Source organism: Pongo abelii, chromosome 8, assembly GCF_028885655.2.
Source record: "Pongo abelii isolate AG06213 chromosome 8, NHGRI_mPonAbe1-v2.0_pri, whole genome shotgun sequence".
Lineage (NCBI taxonomy): Eukaryota > Metazoa > Chordata > Mammalia > Primates > Hominidae > Pongo > Pongo abelii.
Genome location: NC_071993.2, coordinates 109895338 through 109914620, shown reverse-complemented (window position 1 = coordinate 109914620; position 19283 = coordinate 109895338). Strand labels below are relative to the sequence as shown.

General features: G+C 43.5%; 1 protein-coding gene across 3 annotated transcripts in view; it reads right to left on the bottom strand.

Moving 5' to 3' along the window:
* CNNM2 (cyclin and CBS domain divalent metal cation transport mediator 2) overlaps positions 1–18328 on the bottom strand; it is a 166633-nt gene extending 148305 nt beyond the window's left edge. Inside the window, exon 1 of one of the 3 annotated variants that reach the window (XM_054523470.2) lies at positions 16466–18328. In XM_054523470.2, the coding sequence (XP_054379445.1) occupies positions 16466–18086 (1621 nt within the window). In that variant the 5' untranslated portion in view covers positions 18087–18328. The remainder of the gene's footprint in view (positions 1–16465) is intronic. The other 2 variants (XM_002821110.5, XM_002821111.6) reach the window with 2 other exon arrangements.
* Positions 18329–19283: the final 955 nt, after the last annotated feature.

Below are 19283 nucleotides of genomic sequence, written 5' to 3'. Positions count from 1 at the left end.
TTGTTTCCAGCAGAATCTCACCCCTCTCCACACCCAACCTCCCCCACCCCCCATTGCATTAAAAAAAAAAAAAGCAAAGAGTTTCATTTTGTCTCTTCTGTTTACCTGGAACCCCAAACCCTCAAGGATCAGACTGATGATAGCAAGATGAAAAGCAATGAGTAAAAGGTAGGGTTTTTTCTCTGCTCAGTTATCAACCCTACAGAGATGAAATTATTCCTGCCAAACCTTACATCAAGGAGGTACACTAGTGACTAAAGGAAATAATCTTGAAGAGATAAGAAAGCATGCTATCTTGTTCTAGTTGTTTTTAGTTTTAATTTTACCTCTGAAGACCTGCTCAAATATTTCCATCTCTTGAATGATTCTGAGGACTATCTAAACCCAAATGCCACTCTGCAGAGGCTCCAAGTTGAGTCAGCACATTGTTTCTATGATTGCAGATGGGCAAATGGAAAAACTGAGGCTTTGCACACTCCCATAAAGATCAGATGATGCCCTCAATCTGTCTTTGCTAGCATGGGAAAACGTTCTCCCTCTCAGATTACCAGCCCCCTACCCGCACAACACCAAAAACAAAAAAACAAAAAAAAAAAACACCATAGAGTTTCATTTTGTCTCTTCTGGTTACCTGGAACCCAAAAACCTCAAGGATTATAGTGCTAGGCCGGGCGTGACATTTCATATCATAATCCCAACACTTTAGGAGGCCGAGGTGGAAGGATTGCTTGAAGCCAGGAGTTAAAGACCAGCCTGGGCAACATAGTGAGACTTTGCCTTCTACAAAAAAAAAAAAAAAAAAAAAAAAGCCAGGTGCAGTGGTGTGTGCCTGTGGTCACAGCTATTTGGCAGGCTGAGGCGGAAGGATCACTTGAGCGCTGCTAGTCAACCAGCGCTGCAGTGAGCTGTGATTGTGTCACTACACTCCATCCTGGGCGATAGAGCAAGACCCTGTCTCAAAAAAAAAAAAAATTTTTTTTAAAGGACCATATTGCTCATAGCAGTAAGAAATGCAGAGTAACAGAAAGTCAGGGTTTCTTCTAGTCTTTGCAAATAAAACCAAAGAAGACCCTTGATAAATTGATGTGGAGAAGAAAGATACTACAAAAGTTTTTTTTGAGACGAGGTCTCCTCTGTTGCTCAGACTGGAGTACAGAGGTGTGATCACGGCTCACTGTAGCCTCGACATCCTGGCTCAAGTGATCCTCCCACCTCAACCCCCCAAGTAGCTAAGACCACAGGTGTGCACCACCACACCCATTTTCTTTTTATTTTCTGTAGAGGCAGGGTCTCCCAATATTGTCTAGGCTGGTCTTGAATTCCTGGGCTCAAGCAATCCTCCCACCTCCCAAAGTTAGCACAGGATTACAGGCCACCATGTCTGGCCCAAAATCTTTTTTTTTTTTTGAGATAGAGTCTCGCTCTGTCGCCCAGGCTGGAATACAATGGTGTGGTCTCGGCTCACTGCAACCTCCATCTCCTGGGTTCAAGCAATTCTCCTGCCTCAGCCTCCCAAGTAGCTGGGATTACAGGTGCCCGCCACCATGCCCAGCTAATTTTTGTATTTTTGGTAGAGACAAGGTTTCACCATCTTGGTCAGGCTGGTCTCGAACTCCTGACCTCAAGTGATCTGCCCTCCTCAGCCTCCCAAAGTGCTGGGATTACAGGCATGAGCCACCATGCCCAGCCCAAAATCATTTTTAAACTTTTTATTTTTAGATACAGGAGTCTTACTCTGTCACCTGGTTGGTGTGCAGTGACACAATCATAGCTCGCTCACTGCAGCCTTGAACTCCCAGGCACAAGTGATCCTCCCACCTCAGCCTCCCAAGTAGCCAGGACTACAGGTGTGTGCCACAACACCTGGTTTACAAAAACATTTAGATATTAGCTAGTCTTTCTATGCTTATCTCCTATCCCAAGTCCCCAGACTGATAAAAAAAAAAACACACTGTAAATAGTAGAAAGAAATAGATTTGGCCCGTGGCTCAGGCTGGGCACAGTGGCTCATGCCTGTAATCCCAGCACTTTGGGAGGCCGAGGTGGGTGGATCATTTGAGGTCAGAAGTTCAAGACCAGCCTGGCCAACATGGTGAAACCTCACCTCTACTAAAAATACAAAAATTAGCCAGGCGTGGTGGCAGGTGCCTGTAGTCCCAGCTACTTGGAAGGCTGAGGCAGGAGAATCGCTTGAAGCCAGGAGGCAGAGTTTGCAGTGAGCAGAGATCACACCACAGCACCTGCACTCCAGCCTGGGCAACAGAGCAAGGCTCTGTCTCAAAAAAGAAAGAAAGAAAGAAAGAAAGAGACTTGGTTTTAAACTCCTAAGCTCCAGCCAGGCATATTTTTTGTCTTGACTGACATTTTATACAACCTATTTCTTCTTTTCCTATCTAATCTGGGATAGGAAACTTACTCTTTTATGGCAGGCATGGTGACTCGCCCGTAATCCCAGTGTTTTGGGAGGCTGAGGCAATAGGATTGCTTAAGGCCATGAGTTCAAGATCAGCCTGGGCAACATAGCCAGACTCTGTCTCTCCAAAAAAATAAAAAGTCAAAATAAGCTGGGGACAGTGGCAGGAACCTATAGTCCTAGCTACTTGGGAGGCTGAGGTGGAAGGATCGCTTGTGCCCAGGGTTTGAGGCTGCAGCGAGTTATGACTGTACCACTGCAATCCGACCTGGGCAATGGAGGGAGACCCTGTCGCAAATACAAACAAAAACACAGAAGTGCCTGATGGTGTATATCTTCCCAATTCCATATCCGTTTCTTCCTGGACTAATACTTGATTTTGTGTCAGACAGTTAATACGTATTTATGTGCTAATGAGAACCCTGTCTTAAAAAAAAATTTACTCTTTCCTATCAAATTTCCTAAATGACTATCAATAACCAATTGTGGATATTTCAATATCTACATATAAAAGTCGCAAGTAAAAATCCCTACATTTTTTAAAGAAAAAATAAAATCCACTACAAGCAAATTAAAGAAGTAAATGTAAGATAATCTCAACAAACTCACGTTTTTTAAAAAGCATTTTTCTATTTTAAGAACCATTTGTCACCTAACAAGTTCTATAAGGTTGCAGGATAGAAGATCAACATACAAAAATCACTTGTATATCTATATACAAGCAATGAACAATCTGAAGATAACATTAATAAAACAATTCAATTTATAATAGCATGAAAAAATAAACAAAATACTTAGGAATAAGTTTAACAAAAGGATTGCAAGCACACCGAAAACTACAAAACACTGTTGAAGGAAATTAAAGAAGACCTAAATAAATGATAATGACATCACCGTTCATGGATGGAAGACTTCGTACTGTTAACATTGCAATACTCCCAAATTGATCTACAGATGCAATGCCCCTATGTAAATTCCAACTGCCTTTTTTATAGAAATGGGCAAGTTGATCCCTGAAAAATTCACATAGTAATGCAAGGAATCCTGACAGCCAAAACAATCTTGACAAGGAAGAATGAAGTTGGAGGATTCAAACTTCCTAATTTCAAAACTTATTACAAAGCTGCAGTAATCAAAACAGTGTAGTACTGACATAAAATTAAAGTGGAACAGACCTTAAGGTTCAGAAGTAAACTCTCAAATGTATGGCCAATTTTTTTTTTTTTTTTTTTTTGAGACAGAGTCTTGCTCTGTCACCCAGCCTGGAGAGTGCAGTGGTGCAATCTCAGCTCATTGCAACCCTGACCTCTTGGGTTAAAGCAATTCTCCTGCCTCAGCCTCCTCATCAGCTGGGACTACAGGCATGCGCAACCATGCTGGCTAATTTTTGTATTTTTAGTAGAGACAGGGTTTCACCATGTTGGCCAGGCTGGTCTTGAACTCCTGACCTCAAGTGATCCACCTGCCTCAGCCTCCCAAGGTTCTGGGATTACAGGCGTGAGCCACCGCGCCTGGTCACCAGTTGATTTTTGACAAGTATGTCAAGACAATTCAGTGGAGAAAGAATAGTATTTTCAACAGACAGTACTGGACAACTGAATAGCCACATGCAAAACAATAAAGTTGGACCCATGCCTCACACCATATATAAAAACTCAAAATGGATTAATGACTTAAATGAAAGAGCTAAAACTATAAAACTCTTAGAAGAAAACATAGGCATAAATCTTTGTGACCTTGGATTAGGCAATGGTTTCTTAGCTATGACACCAAAAGCATAAGCAACAAAAGAAAAAAAAGAGGGCTGGTCACAGTGGCTCACACCTGTAATCCCAGCACTTTGGGAGCCCAAGGCTGGAGGATCGGTTGAGGCCAGGAATTCAAGACCACCCTAGGCACATAGCAAAACCCCATTGCTCAAAAAATAAGGAAAAAAAGACAAGTTGGACTTAATCAAAATTAAAACCTTTTTCTGCTTCAAAGGTCACTACCAAGAAAGTAAAAAGACAACATATAGCATGGGAGAAAAATATTTGCAAATCATATATCTGACAAGTGACTAGTATCCAGAATATAAAAAGAACTCTTACAACTCAACAATAAAAAGACAAATAACCCAAGTTAAAAACGGGCAAAAGAACTGCACAGACATTTCTCCAAAGAAGATATAGAAACGGCCAGTAAGCACGTGAAGAGATGCCCAACTTCGTTAGTCATTAAGGAAATGTAAATCAAAACCACGATGAGATACCACTTCACTCACTAGGATGGCTATTTTTTTTTTTTTTTTAACAATAACAAGTGCTGGTGAGGATGCTGGAGAAATTAGAACCTTCATACATTATTAGTCGGAATGTCAAATGGTGCAGCCATTTTGAAAAACAGTTTGGCAGTTTCTCAAAAAGTTAATAGGGTTACCATATGATCCAGCAATTCTATTCCCTTGTACATACCCAAGAGAATTAGAAATACATGTCCATGGCCGGGTGCCATGACTCACGCCTGTAATCCCAGCACTTTGGGAGGCCAAGGCAGACAGATCACCTGAGGAAGAGAATTCAAGACCAGCCTGACCAACATGGAGAAACCCTGTCTCTACTAAAAATACAAAATTAGCCGGCCGTGGTGATGCATGCCTGTAATCCCAGCTACCTGGGAGGCTGAGGCAGGAGAATCACTTGAACCCAGGAAGGCGGAGGTTGCGGTGAGGTGAGATTGCACCATTGCACTCCAGCCTGGGCAACAAGAGTGAAACTCCATCTCAAAAAAAAAAAAAAAAGAAAGAAAGAAATACATGTCCACACTCTAACACTAAAATATTAACACCTGGCCTAACAGAAGGGCTTCTGAGACCCCGCTCCAGCTCTATGGCCAGCTTGCAATAGGTTGGTTTTCTGTGCCTTTAGTATTGCTCATTATTCAAAACATCCTTCATGAAGACATACCAAGCAGGGGCACTGAGGCAGAAGCCCAGTATAGACCAATGGAAGGAAGGCAGTCGTGACTCATACACTTTTAAGTTGCTCAGAACTCACCCCAATAACATGCCCAAACTAAATCACAGTCCTACTCTATGAGACCAATGAACTGTCTTCAGACTAGGATGGGATTTGTTCAAGAATGTGACATGCACACCAATGTTCATAGAATCATTATTAATAGGCAAAAAGTGGAAACAATCAAAATGTCCATCAACTGATGAGTGGATAAACAACATGTGGTATAGCTATAAAACTGAATATTTGGCCATAAAAAGGAATGAAATACTGATACATGCTACAACATGGATGAACCCTGAAAACATGTTAAATGAAAGAAGCCAGCCACAAAAGGCCACATTTCATTTACATGTTATATGAAATGTCCAGAACAAGCTAATCCATACAGACAGTAAATTAGTTGCCAGTGACTAGGGGGAAAAGGAAATGAGAAGTGACTGCAAAGAGGTATGGAGTTTCTTTCAGGGTGATGAAAATGTTCTGGAAGTAGACAGTAGTAATGATTGCACAACCTTGTGAATATACCAAAAAGCATCAAATCACATACTTTAAAAGGGTGAGTTTTAAGATATGTGAATTACATCTCAATTTTTAAAATTTTAAAAAAGAACCAACTGTTTCAGCAGTAAAATGTTCCTCAAGAGAAATGGAATGAGTTCCTTAATACGAGCAATGGTTAGTTTTCACAAGATCAGGACTCATAATGTTCTTAGCAGATTTGAATTTTTTCCAGGTATATCATGTACAAAGTTAACAAGGAGATTTTCACAAAGACTGGCTATGATCACCCCACCCTAATACATCAACTATTTTCACTTTTTCCACATTACCTTCCAGTGTATACACATATATATTTTTGTGCATGTCTATATTCCATGCAAATAATCAGTGCAAAGTTTCCCATATTGCTATGTGGCTTTCAAGATTATCACTGAATGGTTAGAAATAGTTCACATTTATAACTTTCTTAACTCTTTCTCCTCCACACCTTGCCTTGAAGTGCTAGATATTTACTTCCAATTTTTCACTGTTTCTAGATAACGTTGCAACACACATACAACATAAAAAGCTAACATAGCTCTTTTCTTCTCTTGGATCACTGAATTAAGATTCCCAGGGGAAAAAAATACTAAATCATTTTTATGACACCTAGTTGCCTTCCAAAATCATTATAAATTTACACTGCTATAAGCAATACAAACTTGGTATATTAGGCATTACCATTTTTTATACTTTTTATGCAATTAATGTTAAAAGATTTTATCTTTTTTGATCTTCCTTTAGTCTTAAAAGCCTTTGGTTATTCAAGGGCTTCCAAAATCCACAAGCACTTGCTTTTAAAATGCACACCAATGTTCACAGCAGCATTATTCATAACAGCCAATCATAATAGCCAAAAAGTGGAAACTGTCTAAATGTCTATCAACGGATGAGCGGATAAACAACTCAAAAGACTCGTTGTCTTTTTCAGTTGCTTATGATTAAAGAGAATGAAGAATTATTTTAAGACACAGTATTCTTACTCTAAGGAAAGTAGAACCTATAATAAATTGTTCTGTTTTCCTTAAAAATATCTATGCATGTAGTCACTTTGTCAACTGCTAGGAAATAACAAAGCTTAGGATTCAATCACAATAAAAAGGAAAAGAAAAAACCTACAATAATTAGCCACTTTTTTTTTTTTTTTTAGAGACATGATCTTGCTCTGTCATCCAGGCTGGAATGCAGCAGTACAATCACAGCTCATTGCAGCCTCAAACTCCTAGATTCAAGCAATCCTTCTGCCTCAGCTTTCCTAAAAGCTTCCTAAAGTGCTGGGATTACAGACATGAGCCACTGCACCCAGCCTAGCCACTTTTTTTTTCTTTTTTTGAGATGGAGTCTCGCTCTGTCGCATAGACTGGAGTACAGTGGCACGATCTCGGCTCACTGCAACCTCAGCCCCCTGGGTTCAAGCAATTCTCCCACCTCAGCCTCCTAAGTAGCTGGGACTACAGGCACATGCCACCACGCCTAGCTAATTTTTGTATTTTTAGTGGAGACTGGGTTTCACCATGTTGGCCATGCTGGTCTTGAACTCCTGACCTCAAGTGATCCACCCACCTAGGCCTCCCAAAGTGCACGCCCAGCCAGCGTAGCCACTTTTAGATTTCAACACCAATAATAATTATAAGGATACATGCTAAAATGTCTCTCTTGACTATCAGGCTCTAGTCAAGAGAATGACCAAGAACAATTGTTATGGTTTGAATGCGTCCTCTCAAAAATTCATGTTGAAACTTAATTCCCACAGTAGTGATATTAAGAGGTGGGGCCTTTGGGGGAAGTGATTAAGCCATGAGGGCTCTGAACCAGTGCCTCATAAAAGTGCTAGAGGGAACTAGCTTAGGCCCTTTTCACCTTCCATTTCTCTGCTATGTGAGGATGCTGTATGAAGGCTCTCACCAGACGCCAGTGCCAGTGTCTTGATCTTGGACTTCCCAGCCTCCAGAACTGAGAAATAAATTTCTTTTTTTTTTGAGACAGAGTTTCACTCTTGTTGCCCAGGCTGGAGTGCAATGGTGCAATCCTAGCTCACTGCAACCTCCACCTCATGGGTTCAAGAGATTCTCCTGCCTCAGCCTTCTGAGTAGCTGGAATTACAGGCGCCCGCCACCACGGCCGGCTAATTTTTTGTGTTTTTAGTAGAGACAGGGTTTCATCATGTTGGCCAGGCTGGTGATCTGACCTCAGGTGATCCACCCGCCTCGGCCTCCCAAAGTGCAGAGATTACAAGCATGAGCCACAATGCCCGGCCACCTTCTATTATTTTTAAGTTACCCAGTCTGTGGTATTTTGTTACAGCAGCACAAACAGACTAAGATAACAACCAAGAGCCTACAGAAAGAATTGTTATAATAAAAATACTGGTTAAGCACAAAGTGCCAGGTACTGTTAGAAACATTTATATATTTATTAGCACAGTAATTCTTACTAAGTACCATATGAGTTAGAAAATATCCCCATTTTACTATGAAAAAAACTTAGGCTTAAAGAGGGTAAGTTACTTGTCCAAAACAGATCCAGGAAGAGCACATTGTTCTTAACCTTTGCATTAACAGATGCTATCCTCCCCACAGCATGTGAATTCAAAAAGAAGCACTCCCACCTTGGAATGACAGCAAGGGAGGGTTAAATATGATGACACGAAGATCTCACCGTCCATTACAGCAGTGTTTATGTTCAGTCATAGCACTAATGTAACACAGGGAGAGGGTTTGGCATCCCCATTATCCATCAACACCTAAGCTAGACTACAAACCTCTAGTTCCTCCTTCCAAAGCCTGCCACCACCCCCTCCTTTTTTTTTGAGACAGAGTCTCACTTTGTCGTCCACACTGGAGTACAGTGACGCGATCTCAGCTCACTGCAACCTCCGCCACCCAAGTTCAAGTGAGTCTCCTGCCTCAGCCTCCCAAGTAGCTGGGAATTCAAGCACCCACCACCATGCATGGCTAATTTTTCTGTATCTTTATTAGAAACGGGGTTTCACCATGGTGGCCAGGCTGGTCTGGAACTCCTAACCTCAAGTGATCCGCCTCCCTGGGCCTCCCAAAGTGCCGGGATTACAGGCATGAGCCACCACACCCAGCCAACTGCCACCCCTTTTTATCCCTCTATAGAGACATCCTAGAGTTGCCAATGTCTGTGATGTTGAAAGAAAGAATGCTTCTTATTGTCTCTTCTTTTCAGTGTTGGTATGATTTGGGGTTTCTTGTTTGTGTGTTCTGAGAAAAACAAAAAAAAGATGAAAAGACAATACTTTAAAAAACTGTATTCAATCCTAGTGATCCACTTCCACGTGTTTGAGTTTAATAGTACTCTTTATATGTCAAGCAAATCTTAATAAATTGGAAGTTTACTGTCAATAACACATACATACACACATATATATATTTAGAGAAAAGGGCTCATTTGAAAAATATATACCACTTTATAAGTAACTATGGATCTAATTACACTCCACAGGTTTGCTCTTAAAAGTTTATGTAAGGCTGGGTGTGGTGGCTCACGCTTGTAAACATAAAATTTTATATTGAAAATAAAAGCAGGGGTCAGGCATGGTGTCTCATGCTTGTAATCCCAGCACTTCAGGAGGCCGAGGCAGGCAGATCACTTGAGCCCAAGAGTTCAAGGTCAGCCTGGACAACATGGCATGACCTTGTTTCTACCAAAAATACAAAAAAAAATTAGACGGGCGTGGCAGTGGGTGCCTGTAATCCCAGCTTCTCGGGAGGCTGAGGTAGGAGAATGGTGTGAACCCAGGAGGTGGAGCTTGCAGTGAGCCGAGATCGTGCCACTGCACTCCAGCCTGGGCAACAGTGCGAGACTCCATCTCAAAAAAAAAAAAAAAAAAATTAGCTGGGTATGGTGGCACACACCTGTGGTCCCAGGTACTCTGGAGGCTGAGATGGGAGGATCACTCGAACCTGGGAGGTCGAGGCTGCAGTGAGCTATGCTAGCACCACTGCATTCCACCCTGGGTGACAGAGCAAGACCCTGTTTCAAAAATAAATAAATAAGTAAAAGCAGGAAAACCCACAGAACAGTTCAGTCTGTTTTGTGGGTTTTCCTGGTTGATGATATTTTAAATTGTGTTTAGATTTGTTAATAATTAAAATTAACCAGCCCCTCACAATGATTAAGATGCTTCGGGAAAGCTAGTGTGTAATCCCCATAAAAACCAAGAGAAAACGCAGACAAGGTCCCTTCCCGCTTCATCCAGCTCCTACTTAGTCAGAGCTGGTATTTAACTAGGGTCTCTCCCCACCTAAATGTCTATGCTCAGACTTCGGTGATCCTAGTATCACAATAACTTCTACACATCAGCATGATTCTCTGGGAGAATTTCACTTATATTATTTGTTAAAATTTGGGAGGGGTGTGGCACAGAGGGCACACAGATGCACGAATAGGACATGGGCTTCAAATGCTTTGATGAACATTTCCATGGAAATTTTACAGATCTGTATGTACTGTGAACAGAAACAAAAAGTCAAGGAAGCTTCACCCCCACAGTCCTAACCAAATCCAATCATCATTACTCTCACAGAAGAAATAATCAATGAGAAAATAAATCATTAAACGATATCCAAAATAAGCGAGGTCAAATAAAACATCTTATATTTAATTACCTGAAGCTTCAAATAACCTACGTATCAACACTCATTTCCTAAAATACCCTCCTAGTCTAACTACAACAAAGTAAAAAACTCAGTTAAACTAAGATAAAAATAAAACATAAAATTAAATAAAAATGAGCTCACACACTTGGACTTATTTTCTATATAATAAAATGCTTGTCAAAAATTGCTTGAATCCAGGGCGTCTAAAACATTGACAGGAAAATCACAAGACAAATAAAAACCAATGGTAATACTGACTATTTGTTTTTTCAATGATGCTGCTACCTTCATCTCTGAATAACTTGGGACCAGAAGACCAGCCTGCTGGAGCAGGAAGAACTCCAATCTGGAAGTCAGGGACATGGGTTCTAGTTCAGTTGATGCTACTAGCTAGGTAGGTGACCCTAAATAGGTCATTTACTTTGTTTTTTCTCTTTCCCAGGGTCTACTTTCCTTAATCAAGGGGTGACTAGACCAGTTTTTCCTAAACTCACCTAACCATAAGAAGTACCCCAGGGAAACTGTAAACGACATGGATTCCAAAAGCCCTTTCCCAATTTAGAGGTCTCTGGGTGAGGCCTAAGACCTTACTCTTATTAAGTGCCCCAAGTAAATCTTTTTTTTTTTTTTTTTTTTTTTTTGAGATGGAGTTTCGCTTTTGTTGCCCAGGCTGAAATGCAATGGTGCGATCTCAGTTCACCACAGCCTCCACCTCCCGGGTTCAAGCAATTCTCCTGCCTCAGCCTCCCAAGTAGTTGGGATTACAGGCACGCGCCACCATGCCCAGCTAATTTTGTATTTTCAGTAGAGACAAGGTCTCTCCATGTTGGTCAGGCTGGTCTTGAATTCCCTTCCTCAGGTGATCCACCCGCCTCAGCCTCCCAAAGTGCCTGTATTACAGGCATGAGCCACCACGCCCAGCCCCAAGTAAATCTTATCATCAGGTAAATCTGGCAAACACTGGACTAGATAATCCTCAAGCAGCCGCCTTCCAGCTCTGATTCTGTACTATCTGGATATTTCATAATGGTGTTCTAAAAACACACAAAATTACAATCATTTAATGTATGTTACTGCACAAAAATAAATGTACAAGATCATGAAAAAAAATGTATCAGCTCCCTGTGACACCATTCATACCTTTAAACACTAATAAAAACATCTTCTGGCCAGGCACGGTGGCATGCACCTGTAATCCCAGCACCTTGGAAGGCTCAGATGGGAGGACTGCTTGAGGCCAGGAGTTCAAGATCAGCCTGGGCAACATAGCAAGACCCTAACAAATACGTATAAAATAATTTAAGAAAAAAAAAAAAACTTCCTAGATTCAAGGCATATACAACACTTAATTTGGTGAGAAAAAAATGTGTTTAATATTAAGCTCTCAGTATATTAATATGGAGAGATTTGCTGAGTTATAGAAAGAAATTACCTAATATCTTAGGTGAAAACTATACAGTGCATTCTTTCCTTGAAGAACAACATTATCTGGTGATCCCACCTGTTCCTAAGAAAAAGCTAGAAAAGAGGCTGGCTAAGTCCCTAGCAGCTGTAAATAGCATGCTCTGCAATACTGGAATGCAACTGTTATAAAGCTAAAAGAAAAACTAGGAAACAGTAACTGGTTACAAATTCTTCAAATGCACCTCAGCATAGACAACTTGGTGGCCCAATCTTTTGTGAGGATGGTTTTGTCAGGTGAATGGAGAGCCTCTAACATGCTTTCCACACACAAAGGTGGCAGCCTTTCATTTTGCTTTTCCTTCCCCTACACTACATTGCTCTAGTTTTTCTAAAATTCTCATAATCCTCTAGCGGTATTTACTGAATTTATTCTCCTATTTAGACTTGTAAGTAACTACAAAACTAACACACACAAAAAAAGAGAAAGGCTCCTTGCATGGAATACTGAGAGCAAAGTTGTGTAAAGGATGCTCATTAGCAACCAGTTATAAAGATAGATTCAAAAATGTAAATAAAAACCAAGGTTAAAACACAAAACTGAGTTTGACCAATTACTATGTGACCCTTGCAACAGAAACAGATAAGAAACCAACAGTGAAACATGATTACATAATTTAGCTATGGGAAAAACAGCTGTAGAGCAGCCCATGGAAGAAGCACATTAGTACAGCACAATGTTAGTACAAAACATTTCCAAAATGAATCTTGATGCTGGATATGCAAATGCTGTCAACACAATTCTTTAGACTTAGGATCACACAGGCCAAAAAACTGATTTGTTTTAATGGCAAAAAAGGGGACACCAGTTGTTATGCACAACACCACAGAAGCACTGGGTTTAAAGGCATATATATGTTTAAGCACATTTTTTTTTCTATTGCCCAATAGGCTCTGAGGCAGTGTTGAGACAAAAGACTAAACCTCACACTCAGTAAAATAGAAATGTCAAACCAGGATCAAGGAGAGCAGCATAAGAGAGAGGTTAAGAGAGCAGGTTCTGGTGTCACAAAGACCTAAGTTAAAACCCCAAGGCACAAATTACTCTGCGACCTTGAACAAATCATTTCACCCAAGTCAATTTCCTCATTTGTAAAATGGAGATAATACTTCATTCAGCCATTGTGAGATTTAAACAAGGTGATTCATATAAAGCCCCAGCCCCTGTACCTGGCACAGAATACATAGGTAAGTAATAATAATCACCATCATCATGATCAAACTGTAAAATTAGCACAATTACTGTCTCAAATAAAGCCAAGAGTTTCCTGGTAGCCAGAGAAAAAAGACAATCACAGTTCGAATCCAGCCTGGGCAACATAGTGAGACCTTGTCTCTTGGGGAAAAAAAAAAAAGGAAGAAGAAAGAAGACATTCACATATACTAATATAAAGGTGGCTTTTCTTCCCACATTACGGAACATTCTATTTCCTCCTCCTTAATAAAGAACAACTCAGACTAATTCTCTACAGCTATATACAGGAAAGTCTTCAATACAGAAGTTCTTAATTAGGAAGGACAATTTTGTTTCTTTTTTTTTCTTTTTTTGAGACAGGGTCTTTGTCCCCAAGGCTGGAGTGCAATGGCACCATCTCAGCTCATTGCAATCTCCGCCTCCCAGGCTCAAGGAATCCTCCCACCTCAGGACTCCCGAGGAGCTGGGACCACAGGCACACACCACCACGCCCAGCTAAATTTTGTATTTCTTGTAGGGACGGGGGTGTCACCAGGTAGCCCAGGCTAGTCTCGAACTCTTGGGCTCAAGCCATCTGCCCACCTTGGCCTCCCAAAGTGCTGGGATTACAGGCATGAGCCACCATGCCTGGCCAAAAGGATAATTTTCAATGAGATCTGGATTTATGATCTAACTGGTTTGGGGAGTTACAGTTGGTATTGTTGGGGGTGTTTTTTGTTTGTTTGTTTTGGGTTTTCTTTTGTAAATGAGGAATTTAGGAGAGAGGTGGAGGAAGAAAAAGTCTTCAAACCATTCAATACACCGTTATTCAGCAGAGAAAAATAAACCAAACACTGTCATAACTGATTTAGAAAATGAAGACATGAAAATCAGGTAAAATGTTTTAACTCAGACATAAAAAAAAAAGAAGCAATATAACTGACAGTAAGGTTAAAGTAACCAAACTAATAAAAAAAAAAAAATTCCAAGAAAGGGAAGGTGAAAAAATCAATTGTTCCCATAGTTTAAGTAACAAACAGTTTAAGTTTAAGTAACAAATAGTTTAATAGTAACATAGTTTAAGTAACAAATATCCATTCTGTCCTTTTAAGATCATGGCTTAAATTTCCCATTTGCAACCAACTATCTTTGCCTGCTCTTCCGAATATGCCACTAGCTTGAATGTATGCCTTTAACTTGGACTATCTTCTTAACCAAATACATCATTCTAGTTAAAGACAAAAATTAAATCTTGTGCACTATTATTTTTCTAGAATTCATAGGGAAATATTAGTAATTCCATCATTTAAAGAATACATTTCAAAAAAATACTGAGTGGTAATTCTGAAGGAAAAACAGCTCCTCATGAAAATAAATCCAACATAGAAAAATTGTTCAAGGTCAATCAAGCACAAATTTCAAGATAATATGAATTTTGAAATTTTGAGTAAGGGCAGGATTAAGGAGCTGTGAGGTGAAAAACTAAATTCTCAAGGTAAAAAGATACAGAAGTGAAGAAAAGACTTCAGCAAGAAGTACAAACTAGTGTCATCAATTCATGAGTAAATGCGCAAAATTCTAAGTAATAAAAAACTCACGCAATAGATCATCTGTATCAATACTGGGAAATTTAGCAATAGAAAGACTTTCAGGGGCATTTCCAAACATCCCAATATATCTTTCTGTATTACAGATATTACTGCAAAATGAAAGAAGTTAGATGCTCTAATTAACAACTTAGTGGTGAAAGAATGACAACCCCAAAAGAAGCTATGTCACCTAGAGATACTGGACATTTTCTTTTTACTATTTAAGAAACCAGAAGAACCTCCTTCTGCTTTTAAATGTAAATTTACCAATCTTCAAAGCACATTCTGCCCTGTTCCTTTATATAAAAATTACTACAATGTGATCCTGTTCTAGAGAGGACATCATTCAACCAGAAAAATGGCATTAGGACAACCATACACTCTTTGAGTATGTTCAGATCATCACATCCAGTGAGCTGTCACCAGGTACATATCACCTTCTTCAGAGGAGAGACTACTACCAGTGATCAAAATTCTATTTGAAGAAGGAAAACTTGGTTTTGAGGACTATCAGGTCACGAAAGGTTACATACACATTTCAACACCCGCACATGCACCAGCATCATAATAATTCAAAAACTCAGCATCCCTTGGTTTTCAAATAACACTATTTACTGGAAACATTCAGAACTTCAATAATAATAGTACGAGTTGCTATTCACCTGTTCATTATATGGTCAAACGAACAAATATAAATGATGTGCTGTATAGGCACCTTGGAACGGTGAGAGTTGACGGAGACATACTTCAACTTAATGTATCGGATGATCAAGGTGGAAAAAAAGAACACGTTAAACTGAAAGAGTCAAGAAATAAATAAGCCCCAATAGAGGGATTCATCCCACTGTTAAAGGTTCAAGCTTTCTGCCAAAATCACACTTGGTTTGGGCAACTGTAACTGTTGTCAGATAAATGTAAACAAATAGTGAAGAAGGCTACGGGACATACAGCCTCTTCACAAAAGGCTGGCTAACCTCTAATCTTTCCAAGTTACATATTAATAACTTTAATTTAAAACAACAACAACTTTTCTAGCTAAGGGAAGTCACATCCAAAATGGGTGATTTTTTTGGCGATACTTAGTTTACCCCACCCCTTACCCTCAAAGGCAGACCTCAATCTTCCCCACAAGTTGCCAGGCAAGCAGGAACAGAAGCTATAGAAAATGTACTTCGATCTTTGAAAGGCCAGTGTGGATGTTTAAGGAGGAGGAAAAGGACTGCACTGGGTTTACAAAAGCTATTTACATGTTTTCCAAATGCCTGTGATTAAAGTCAACCAAATGGCATAGCATCAGCCAGCCCCTACCTTCACCTACCCGCTGAGAACCCAGACAATGAAGGCGGCAGACCCCTCAAGAACAGAGGCCCACATACGGGACCAAAAAAAAAAAAAAGTGTCATGCACAGAAATTACACAGCCTGCTTTTTGACAATGGGAAAAAGTAAGTGATGACAGTCTTGTGCTTTAAAATAACCTAATAGCACTTACTAGTTCAATCCATCCCCAAATCCATGCCACCCTTTCAACTTTGCAATTAAGAGAGAAAAGGAGAAATCCCGGTCAACTCGCCTTGGGGGGTTGGTCTGAGGGTAGAGGACTCAAGTAGGGAGGAGGATGGAGAGAGAAAGAGCAAGCCAATGAAAGAGACCAAAATTTCCCACCTTTCTTAAATTCTTCCAGCATAGCGTCCAACTTGGTGTCATTGAAAACAAAGTGCAAGGGGTGGTTATAAAATTTGGTGATGGTTTTCAGGGGGGTACAGTCATCTGGATCCACGAAGGCCAAGTCTTTGACAAACAGCAGGTCCACGATATTGGAGCGCTCCCCTTCAAACACTGGAATGCGGGTGTAGCCGCTCTCCATGATCTCAGACATGGTGTTGAAGTCCAGGATGGCTTCGCCGGTGATCATGAAGCAGTCCCGGAGTGGGGTCATCACGTCCTCCACCGTCTTGGTGCGGAGCTCCAGCGCCCCTTGGATGATGTTCAGCTCCTCCTTAACGAGGTCGTTGTAGGGATCGGTGACCCGGAGCATCTCCAGCAGTTTTTCCCGGTTATAGACGGTGCCTATCTCCTGGCCCAGGACGCAGTCCAGCAGCTTGCTGACCGGGTAGGAAGCGGGGAAGGTCATCATCATGAAAAACTTGGTGAGGAAGATGGTGTTGGCCCCCACAGCCAGGCCGTGCCGGGAGCAGATGGCCTGGGGCACGATCTCCCCGAAGATGACGATACCGATGGTGGAGACCACCACGGCCACGAGGCCCGAGCCGGCGATGTCGTCGAGCAGGATGGTGAGCGTGGTGTTGACCAGCACGTTGCCCAGCAGCAGTGAGCACAGTAGGTAGTTACCCTGCCTGCGCACCGGCTCGATGCGCTTGGCGTAATTCTTCTCCTTCTCCGTGCCGCAGTTCTGCACGATGCGCAGCTCCATCGGGTCCAGGGCCATGAGCCCGAGGTTGAGGCCGCTGAACATGCCCGACAGGCACAGCAGCAGCGAAATGAAGATCACCTGCAGCCAGAAGGGCAGCAGAAACTTCTTCTCTTCGCCTACGATCATCTTGGTGTCCTCGCCGTCGTGGTAAATCCAGGTGGTCTCGGCCCACGGGGGCGGCGGGAGCCCGGCCACCCCCGAGCCGCCCTTGCCCCCGACGGTGCTACCCGCGGACCCCGAGCCGCCGGCGCCCAGGGCAGGCGTGGAGAGCGACGTGCACAGGTAATAGGACTTGCTCTTCTCCATCTTGCGTAGCGGTTTGATCTCAATCTCGATGATGCCCGAGGTGCGGCGGTTGAGAATGATGTGGGGCAAGATGATGATGTCTGAGGTGCGGATGCCGCAGCGCTGGGGGCCGCTGTCCGGCTCCGGCGGCGCGGGGCCCCCCAGCCCGCGATCCCCCGGGCTGTGGCGCCGCCGCTCGTGCTCGGTGAAGGCGATGCGAGACCACGTCTCGTTATTGATGTTCTGCCCGTACACCCGCAGCTTGACCCGGGTCCGTTCGCTCACCCGCAGCGCCCCCCCTTCCATGAACGACACGTCGTTCGTGTCCTCCAGTCGCAGCCCGATGATCACCGTCTCCTCATTCTCGCCCACCGCTGCGCAGCCGCCCGCACCGCAGCAGCAGCTCAGCAGGAGCAGCGGCAGCAGCCGCCCCGCAGCCGCCTGCAGGACCCCCCGGCCGCGGGCGCTGAGGCTGCGGCGCGCCGCCATCTTCCAAGTGGGCAGTGCGGCGGCTGCCTGCCCGCCCGCCATCTTTACTTTGGGTTCACAAGCGCCACAGCCAATCATAGGGTGGCTGCTCCAGCTGCGGCTTCATCCTTTCCACCCGGCGGCACGAGCGCAGGTACCGGCCCCTGGGCGAGACTGCAACGGAGCGTCCGCGGCCAGTGCTCAGCAGTTCGCCTCCCTGACTGACACTGACTCGACCTCAGCCAGCTGAGGAACCCCGAGGCTCGCGGGAGGGAAAGAGGGAGGGAGAGGAGCGCCGGCTGCTCCCGCGAGAGGCAGGCCGACCAGCCAATCACAAGTGGGTGCCCGCCCTCCCAGCCAGGGGGCTGGAATGGGGGCGTGACCGTGTGCCGCTCCGCGGACCAATGGCAAGGTAAGTGGGTGGGGCGACGAGAGCCACTGTCCGAGTCTGCACGCCAAGTTTCCAACTGAAAGGCGCGTGACTCTTGTGTATGTGCGAGGGGAGGGGGCGTGGCCATCTGGGACTCGAGAGCCAGTCAAAGATGAGAGCTGAAGGAAAAGGGGCGTGGCATCCGTCCTGCTGCCAATGGGAAGGAGCCGTCCCTGGGGCCCGCGCTCCCCGGGGGGCCCTGTAGTAGATCCCGGAGCCTGGACCCGCCGGGTTTGGACTAAAGCCCTGCGGCGCAAGGCGGCAGGTTCCCGGTGCACCGGTTACTGGCTTTCCAGTTCTCAATTCGTGGGCACAAAGCCGCGCGCCCTCCTGCCCCGGACGCCCGAGAAGCCAACTAGAGACAGCTTGGGATGCACACAGCCTAAAAAGCCGGGGCACTGGCCGCTCTCCCCAACTCCACCTGCGCGGCGCTCCGCCGGGGTAAGCGGCGTCGGTGGCCCCGGCACAGCTGCCGACCAGCAGTCCTGGCGCCTCGAGACTCCTAGGGTACGCACTCTCTGCGGCTCGCGATCACGTGGCGCCACCTGCGGGCCGCATGAGCGCCCTGCAACGCTTTCCAGGTCCGCGGCGTACCCCAAAAGGTGTGCAGAAGTTACGGATGGAGCGGTCAGGGAGACAGTTCCCCAAATTTCCTAGTCATAGAACCCCTACATATTATTGCTAGGAGTATATACTTCCTAGACCTTTTCGCATATTTACAGAGTGGGAAGGGCCCCGAATCTGTATTCCCAACAGGAACTCAGGCAAGTTAAGGAAGTGGGAGGGGGCAAGCATCCTAAACAGACCCACAGAGGCTCATTCTGAATCACACTGACCAAACTCTGCTAGGGTCTTAGGTCACTCAA